The sequence below is a fragment of the Octopus bimaculoides genome, chromosome 15 (genome assembly GCF_046866305.1).
Source record: "Octopus bimaculoides isolate indiv1 chromosome 15, ASM4686630v1, whole genome shotgun sequence".
NCBI lineage: Eukaryota > Metazoa > Mollusca > Cephalopoda > Octopoda > Octopodidae > Octopus > Octopus bimaculoides.
Window position 1 is genome coordinate 42,196,962 of NC_142942.1, and position 10,000 is coordinate 42,206,961.

Here is a 10,000-nt window from a genome sequence, read left to right on the forward strand (position 1 = left end):
TCCCGCACACGCTTTTCAGGAAGAAGACACGTGTTGTTCTGCTTAACCGTTGGTCAGGGGTCTAGGATGGTGTGATGTCTTGCCATGCGCGTGACATGGATTAAAGTGAGGGATGGTCACTCTTTCTCATCCTTTCTTATCTGATTCCAGTGGCAGGACGAAGTCAAGACGACTAGAGATGGGCCGGGATGCAGTAGACGGTCCCAGTGTCCTTCGTGTCTCACTGTGCCTCGTCTTTCCCCCTCCCCCGCCTACAATGTTTGCTGATTAGCCCCTCCGGGTCCAGTCTTCACACGTATAGGTAGAAAAGTCCTAGCTCACCGAAGGTTTAAAACTGTCGGCTACCCTCACCATTGTTTAGCCGGCCTGTGGAAGGCGTTGCTCGGGGTGTAGCCGCTGTTGCATGCAGAGAGCTTTGAAGAGCCACCGGTGTTAGGTGAGGACAATCTACTCTGAAGAGCCCCCACATGTCCCCACCCCGTCATGAGTATTACCTCACCTTGACACTCCATGGACCCTATTGGTCAAGGACAACAGCTTAGCGAAAGTTAGTAATTTTGTAAGTTTTGTTATTGACAGTTGGGGATTCTGTCTCTTTCTGATGGCTATTGTTGTTTAGTCGCAAGTCAATATGGGCTTGCAACGAATGACATTCTAGCCATGACCATCCCGTCTTTTCAGATATTGGGTATCTTGGACTACGTTATGTCTCCTGTAGTTTATTCTTTTATTCTTTTTTATACTTTTACATGTTTCAGGCATTTGTCTGCGGCCATGCTGGAGCACCACCTTTTAGTCGAGCAAATCGACCCCAAGACTTATTCTTTGTAAGCCTAGTACTTATTCTATCGGTCTCTTTTTACGGAACTGCTAAGTTACGGGGACGTAAACACACTAGCATCGCATGTAAAGCGATGTTGGTGGGCGACAAACACACACACACACACACACACACACACACATATATATATATATATATATATATATATATATATATATATATATATATACGACGGGTTTCTTTCAGTTTCCGTCTACCAAATGAACTCACAAGGCTTAGGTCAGCCTGAGGCTATAGTAGAAGACACTTGCCCAAGGTGCCACGCAGTGGGACTGAACCCGGAACCATGCGGCTGGTAAGCAAGCTACTTACCACACAGCCACTCCTGCAATTGTATAGGGTTGTAATCGAGGGAGGTTTAGTTGCCTTTTATTGCATTGTGAGTAACTGCATATATGTGTATGTATATTTTCAATGTGTGTGTGTGTGTGTACGCGCAGAGAGACATATACACTTTGAAGATATTGAATCTCCCGTGACTTGAAGTTTCCCAATCTAAATCCATCCGACTCCGCTACATAAAGAAGTCCTCAGGATCTTAATCATCTTATGTTCTTACAAGACAGTCGGCAAAACCAAATAACACACACACACACACATTTTGGCCACTTGTAGCAAGCTGTATCTATATATATTTAAAACAACTAGAGACCCCTGTTGGGCAATGATAGAGATTAAATAACCTCCCTCCCTCTCTTCGTCCTTTGGTCTCCTTCTCCCCCCTTTTTTTTCCATGTAACTTTGCCGTCCCCTTTAGCTCTTCTCCCACCACCATACCATTACCCACCCTCTTTATTCTTCCCCCTTTTCTCTCCCTACCTTCCCCACTACCTTATAATCAGTGACCCTTACTAGCATACTTGACAGCATCGGTTTCATTCAGCTGTGTTGTTCTAAGTCGGTTGGGGTGGGGGTTTGGCGGTTAGGGGCGCTGGAGGCGAAATACAGTGGTGGGGAGGGGATGAGGAGAGAGAGAGAGAGAAAGAAAACGTGTGTTGCACGAGTGGTGGGAGGGAAGTGGCTTTAGAGATAAATGTGTGTCTGTTGCAAAATTTTGAGATAATATTGTCACTAAAAACTATTCACCGCCCCCTCGGCTTTTTATGTGTTTGTGTGTGTCCTCTCTCTCTCTCTCTCTTCCCCTCACTCACTTTCTCTCACACACACACTCTCTCTCTCTCTCTCTCTCTCTCTCTCTCTCTCTCTCTCTCTCTCACACACACACACACACACACACACACACACACACACACACACACTCTCTCTCTCTCTCATACACACACACGAACCTTCCTCTATCTCTGATGTTGTCCGCAATGCTCCTTGCACCAACAGACGACTCACTCACTCACCTCCACCCCTGTGAGGAATCCTGTAGGTTTGTAACCATGGTTCCAGTATTGAATGTCTTGAAATAACGGTGAGTCAATCCGGAGAAACAATGTTTCTTCTCCAGCCCCTCTCCTCCACCCCTCTCCCCCACCCTTCACCTCCCTCCCCTTCGTACCTCCACCACCACCACCACCACCACCATCCCAAAAATAACATGTTTCTTAAAAACACTGACTGAATTGTTAAGGCTGTTGTCTTTCTCTTTCCTCTACTACCTCACCCTCTGTACTATGTGTGTATGTATATATGTGTGCAGCCGTAGGTGTGACTACGTACGTATGTTTGTATGTGTGTGTGTGTGTATATATATATATATATATATATATATTATATATATATATATATATATACTTTTTACTTGTTTCAGTCATTTGACTGTGGCCACCGCCTTTAGTCGAGCAAATCTACCCCGGGACTTATTCTTTGTAAGCCTAGTACTTATTCTATCGGTCTCTTTTTGCCAAACCGCTAAGTTACGGGGACATAAACACACCAGCATCGGTTGTCAAGCAATGCTAGGGGGACAAACACAGACACACAAACCTACATATATATATATATATATATATATATATATATATACAATTAAACCTTGGGAGAGGCATTATGCCGGTAATAAACACACGCACTGGTTCAGTCCTTTATTAATTTATATAGTTTTTTGTTAAATTATTTCATTGCACTCTTGCAATCTCTTCAGTAACTTGTCTCTCTCTCTTCCCCTCACTCACTTTCTCTCACAAGTTACTGAAGAGATTGCAAGAGTGCAATGAAATAATTTAACAAAAAACTATATAAATTAATAAAGGACTGAACCAGTGCGTGTGTTTATTACCGGCATAATGCCTCTCCCTAGGTTTAATTGTATTTCTTTCAACACACGTATCCACATCAAGAATCTTGCACACGAAATACACATACGAAATATATATATATACATATATACGACAGGCTTCTTTCAGTTTCTGTCTACCAAATCCACTCACAAGGCTTTGGTCGGCCCGAGGCTATAGTAGAAAACACTTTCCCAAGGTGCTACGCAGTGGAACTGAACCCGGAACCATGTGGTTGGTAAGCAAGCTACTTACCACACAGCCACTCCTCCTATATATAGTGAGAATTTATGCGTGCGTGTATTCGTGTGTGTGTGTGTGTGTGTGTGTGTGTGTGTGTGTGTGTAAGCAAGTTTCAGAGAAGAATGCAAGTCCCGTGGCCTTTGTAGACCCTGCCAGACTCATGCGATTGATGGCGTTAACATTTCTTTTTAAACTGTTGAATACAGCAAGTTGAATGGGAAGAGTAAAGGTGCGTGAGTGGAGGTGGCGGGAAATCATGTCGCCTCAAGGAGCAGAAGCCATTGTCATAGTGGTAGAAGAGGAAGAGAGAGGACACAGCAGTTTTCCAGAAACTTACTGTGTGTGTGTGTGTGTGTGTGTGTTTGTATTTGACATTGATTTTGACATCAATTAGTCATCTGGTCTAATTTTTGGATGTGCTTTTTATGATGTTTATTAATAGGCAACATAGAGCTAAATGTAGGAGCACATGATATAAGAGCAATACTCTGTTATGGGATAAACACACAGCTTTGTAGAAGTTGTGCTTGTTGAGCTGTGAAATATCTATTGGCTCGGAAAAACGGGACCAGACTTTGCAATATGGTTGAAGCTTTACTTACAAGATATGAGCAGTACTGTTTTTTCTCATAAAAGCAATGAGATTGTAGTCACCTCATAAACACCTCCAATGAGGTCATTACAATCTCGTTGTATCAAGAAAAGCTCATCGTCCATCATCCCCAACGAACATGAGCAGCATGCTGTCAGAGCCTTCAAGATCAACCTCCCTTCTCCATGTGTGTGCCTTTCTGCCTGCCTATATGCTTGGCTGTCTATGTTTCTTATGTCTTTATTGCCCGCAAGGGGATAAACATAGAGGGGACAAACAAGGACAGACAAAGGGATTAAGTCGATTACATCGATCCCAATGCGCAAATGGTACTTAATTTATCGACCCCGAAAGGATGAAAGGCAAACTCGACCTTGGCGGAACTTGAACTCTGAACACAGCGGCAGACGAAATACCGCTAAGCATTTCGCCCGGTGTGCTAACGCTTCTGCCAGCTTGTCGTCTTTTCTATTGGTCTAACCCCGCTCTCTTTCTCTTTCTCTTTCTACATATCTATCTTTCTAACTACCTCCATGCAGTCCTTTTTCTAAACTGTAAATGTAACCTGGTTTTCTTTTACTTTCAGAACATTGTCCAATCTGGCCAGTCTCCGACCATTCTACAGCAGCTGTGCTCCTTACCATTCCAGTATTTCAGCGACCCCCGACTTACCAATATCTTGTTCCCAACCCTGATCGCTATTTGCTATAACAACCCATCCAACAAGGAAATTTTGGAGCAGGAGTTGAGCTGTGTTCTTCTCGCCAACTTCATCGAGGTTAGTCATCAATGTTTCTTCATGGTTTTTAACTTGTCTGTACATGTATGTAGAATGTGTCTATATATACAATGTGTTTTTGTGTAGGGATGTTGGGACAACTATACGTCTGTTGTTTATGATAATAATGTTTAGGACATCACGTAGAAGAAGATGCATCACAGTCATCTGGTGTGGCCGATCAGGGCCAATGCCTGCTTGGAAGGTTCTGCTGCTGCAGGTTGGGCCCTGGTATTCTGCTGGGGATGAAGGCAAGGAGTTGGCTTTGAACTTGTGTACCTCACGTCTTCATTGTGCCCCTGTGATCCTTTTCTGTTGTTTATACATAGGTGAACTAGTGTGATGGTTCACTTTGATACAGAGCAATGTATTTGTATGGTGAGGGCTCTCTAATTGATTGGAAAGACCCTGGTCTATGATTGGTATTTACATTATCTGCCAGAAGAAAGAATGAAAGGCTAAGTCGATCTGGTCAGTGTTTGAACTCAGACCGTGCGGGAACAAAAGAAAATGACTTTAATTTACCAACTGTTCTCTGTCCACCGGTCAGTCAGTCAATCTTTACAAAAAGAGACAACTGAGAAAAGGGGGGGGGGAGAAACCGCATCATCTTGATATCAATACAAATGACTTGCGCAAACCTCTACATGTTCAATCGATCTACTAGAAATAGCAGCCAAATCTTGAGCTACACTTTGTCTCGTTTTGCAAAAAAGGAAGGACACATTTGTCATTGGCTCTCAACAGTCTTTGCTGAAACTCATTCTTTCTATCTTCTAAAAATCATGGAAGTCCTCCAACACCTTATTGCTGTAAAATCCTCAAGGTAGCATTACAACTCACTTTAAAAAATCTTGCATTTGGCGGGAGGTAGAAACGCAGAGCTGCTGAGGCAGGGTTCAAACTAGGTCTGGTCTAAGAGGAGAATGGAAGTGAATTCCAGATCGCATTATTTACGTTTACAGTCAACTGGTGCCTTAAACTGGACTGGTTACAACTCACAAGGTAGTTTGGCTTTGGGGTACCATGACCATCCAGGGGAGTTGCAATGCACACAGTAACACAGTAGCATAGTGTAGCAACAGAGGGGCATCTAAGGGTCATGACCTGGATGTGACCCTGGCCACCTTAGTGTTAGGAGTTAAGGGCCAAAACAGTTGCAATGAGTGAAGTGGGTGGTGGTGGTGGGAGTCCTTTTCTGAACACCTGTAGATCAGTTCTCCCTTGAGTTTCTTACAGTTACTGAAGTAATAGATACGTTATCTTAAAAGAAAAAAGCAAGATGGCCACTATTGGAATTCTTTTGATCTTAGATTTATTTTTGATCATCACCGAGTTGGTGCTAAACAGCCACAAAAGACAACTGAAAACATCTGCTGCGATTCTCACTTTTGGTCTCCTACGGTCGAATAAATTCATTGTCTCTACACCAATATTTTAATTTATTTATCCAATAACAAAAAATGTTTAACCATCAAAACACAAAACTGTATTTTTGATTTCCTTCAATAATAGTCTTCGATTTCGTGCGTTTTTAATGAAACGACTTTTCGGAATTTTCTTGTTCTTCAAATAATTAAACGTTTTACCATGTCACCCAACTGATCTCTCTCTCTCTCTCTCTCTTCATCGTTTCACCTCATATTTATCATTCCTCCTACTCTTCCTCTCATTATCCTCTTTCTTATCTGCCCTTATTCTTCTTCCTTCACAATTTCATTGTCCTTTTCCTTATACCTATCCTTTCTTCACATCTGCTTTTACAGTCATTCTTTCATCTCTTTGCTATTGTTCCTTCACATTTTTTACTATCCCTCCTTCGTCTTTATTGTTCTTCCTTCAGGTCCTTATACTGTCATGCCTTCATGTCTTTACTGCCCTTCAACCTGCCTTTCGTTTATCGCTCATTCATTTCTTTAACTTTGCATCACCATCAAACCCTCCATCAATTCTTCTGTTTCTCGTTCTTCCCGTTTGTTATTTCCTCTGTGTCAGTGTTTTATACAAGCAACACAACAACAGCAATAAAAAACATGAGAACAGAAAAAAAAATTGCAACGTTATTTATGAACAACCATACATATCCACTGTGTGTGTGTGCTGCATATTTAAACGAGATGTACTGGGCCTAATTGTTAAACACCGTCTAAGTAGGTGGAGGATGCGGTTCCAAGGTACTTGGAGCTGTCACAAAAATTTTTTTCAAGTTTTAAAATGTGAGGTCTGGGGGGGAAACAGGAACTAACCCCTTGTTCTATAGAATCTCTACCTCTCTCTGTTGCTCTCCACCTCTCTCTCTCACTCATTCTCAGCTAAGAATGTACCCACAATTCATTAAGTTCATGTTGATATAAGTTTCTTGATTTACGTTATTTCTGAAACCTGATGTGTGCGCTGCTGCTGCTGTTGTTGTTGCGTCAGTGGAATCGGTGAAGGAAGTCCGACATGTCATGAAATTCCTGTTTTGAATTGTTTTCGTTTTGTGGCACCAGACCAATCTCTCTCTCTCTCTCTCTCCACAGCTTTGGATTTTTGTACGAGAAATCACTTCGATGTAATTTTGTATGGGGGGGTAAACTGATTTTCACTTGGATGAGGGCGGCTGGTTAAATATTTGCAGGTTTAAGAGTGGCTGGCTATCGCGCATGGAGCTCGGGTTTATCTTAGAACTGTGATCTAAAATGGTTGAGAGGCTGTTATTGACTTATAATTTTTAAGATGAGAGAGAGATCAGTTGGGTGACATACTCTCTTTTACTCTTTTACTTGTTTTAGTCATTTGACTGCGGCCATGCTGGAGCACCGCCTTTAGTCGAGCAAATCGACCCCAGGACTTATTCTTTGTAAGCCTAGTACTTATTCTATCGGTCTCTTTTTGCCGAACCGCTAAGTTACGGGGACGTAAACCCACCAGCATCGGTTGTCAAGTGATGTTGGTAGGGGACAAACACACACACAAACATATACACAAACACACACACACACACACACACATATATATATATATATATATATATATATATATATACATATATACGACAGGCTTCTTTCAGTTTCCGTCTACCAAATCCACTCACAGGGCTTTGGTCGGCCCGAGGTTATAGTAGAAGATACTTGCCCAAGGTGGTACGCAGTGGGACTGAACCCAGAACCATGTGGTTGGTAAGCAAGCTACTTACCACACTGCCACTCCTGCGCCTATCATGGTAACAATATTTTTAAGATGAGCCCAATTAAAAGAACCTAAACGAGTAGCTGGACCTGTTAGAAATAGCAGCCAACCTCCCACATATCACTTTATACTGTCTTGAAAATGGACATATTTAACAATGGAACCCTAACAATATGTATCTTTTATCTTTTTTCTGTCATTAGACTGCGGCTATGTTGGTGCACCACTTTGATGAGCTTTTAGTCGAACGAATCGACCCTCTGTACTTGTTTTTCTAAAGTCTGGTACATATTCTATCGGTTTTTGTTGCCGAACCGCTAATTTAGACGGACTTAGATACACCAATACCAGTTCTCAAGCGGTGACGCGAGACGCGCGCACAGCGAGCTTCTTTCAGTTTCTGTCCACCAAATCCGCTCTCAAGGCCTTGGTCGGCCCAAGGTACCACGCAGTGGGACTGAATCCATAACCATGTGGTTAGGAAGCAAACTTCTTACCATAAAATAAAATTTTAAAATTGGATGGTCACGGCTGGAACGCCTTTGATCATGCGTCTGCTGGATCATTATTGATCTGAGGCTAAATAAAAACAATTAGGGGGCTTTAGTTTCCGGTAGCCATCGTTGGGAAAGAAGAGCAAGAAAAATGAGATGGGACTATAAACTGACCGATTCCGTGTTAGGAAGCTTCTTTTGTACGAGAAAACAGGTGGCTTGTTTCACTGATCGGTTGAAGGGTGAGCCTCAAGTGAAACGGGTGGGTGAAGAGGTGTCAGGTCTACCCCGAACAGAGTGGGAATGAGGTGGGGGTGAAGAGAGTGGGGTGGATGTAGAAAAATATCAACAAAATAAACATTGACTTAGGAAAATACTCCGAGGAAAAGATTAGGATGTGTGTGAGAGAGAGAGAGAGAGAGAGAGAGAGAGAGAGATAGGGACCGAAAGAGAGAGCGAATATGTGTCGTGCGTTGGCATAGTAACACGTGGGCACACGTACCGTTCTCTTATTCTTTCATTCTCGTTGATCATCCTCAGTCATTTCTACCTCTTCTCTTCTGGCCGAGTCGATCGCGCGCCGGACAAAATGCTTCGCGACGTTCTTTCCGGCTTTACGTTCTGAGCTCGAATTCTGCCGAGGTGTCGACTTCGCCTTTCATCCTTTCGGCGGGGGGGGGGGGGGGTTCGTTGAAATAAGTATGAGCTGAGCTCGTGGGATGCTGGTTCCGCTGTTGACTATCCTCCTCCTCCCCCATCAAAATTACAGTGAAAAAGGATTTGTGTGTGTGTGTCTTTCGCTTTCTCTCATCCCACTCCTCTTGCTAGTTCACTTACACTATTGCTCATTCTCTCTCTCTCTCTCTCCTACCACCACCCCATCACTGCCCCCTACCTGCTGAGGTCATCTCCAGTCCACCTTACACCCCGACCTCTCATCGCCCCACTTACCCTAGCCATTGTCTTCATACAACACATTCTCTACCCCTCCATTTTCTTCTATCCCCACCCCCCTCTCTCTCTCTCCTCCCACCCCACTCACTACCTCTCTCTAACTCTTGTTCTTCAAAAACGTCTCACCTCTTCACACAGTGTGTACACCTTGCCAAAGGAAAGCTTTCACCTGTGTGTATGGTGGGGCGTCTCTATTCTATAAAGATTATTGTAATTTATTCATGTAATTCCATGTCTACACATACACACACACAATATTTGTGTACACACAGACACACACACACACACATATATATATATATATATATATATGTGTGTGTTTGTTTGGGCAGGTATTTGTACACACACACACTTACACTCATATGCACGTATTGGATATACACACTGCACTAACGAAGTTGTAGCAACAACAAAACACATACACCACACAAACATCCTATACACACACTCACACACACACACACACACACACACACACACACACACACACACACGCTCATAGAGACACGGGCATGCACATTTACACTGTGACATCACAATACGTAAATGTTCTTGATCAGAGAGAGAGAGAGAGAGAGAGTGTGTGTGTGTGGTGGGGGGCTAGATGATAGAACGTTGTTTAGTTTCCCCAGTAACACTGTCCTACAACTTCCACCCTGTGTCCGTCCGGTCGCCTATCTGCTGCACAATACAGTCCAGTTC

The 10,000-nt window shown here is 43.0% G+C and overlaps 1 protein-coding gene across 2 annotated transcripts in view; it reads left to right on the plus strand.

Moving 5' to 3' along the window:
- Nucleotides 1–10,000, plus strand: part of LOC106884496 (S phase cyclin A-associated protein in the endoplasmic reticulum) — a 277,529-nt gene that overhangs the window by 221,345 nt on the left and 46,184 nt on the right. For both annotated transcript variants that reach the window (XM_089363778.1, XM_089363777.1), the window contains exon 28: nt 4,488–4,679. In XM_089363778.1, coding sequence (XP_089219904.1) covers nt 4,488–4,679 — 192 coding nt within the window. The remainder of the gene's footprint in view (nt 1–4,487; nt 4,680–10,000) is intronic.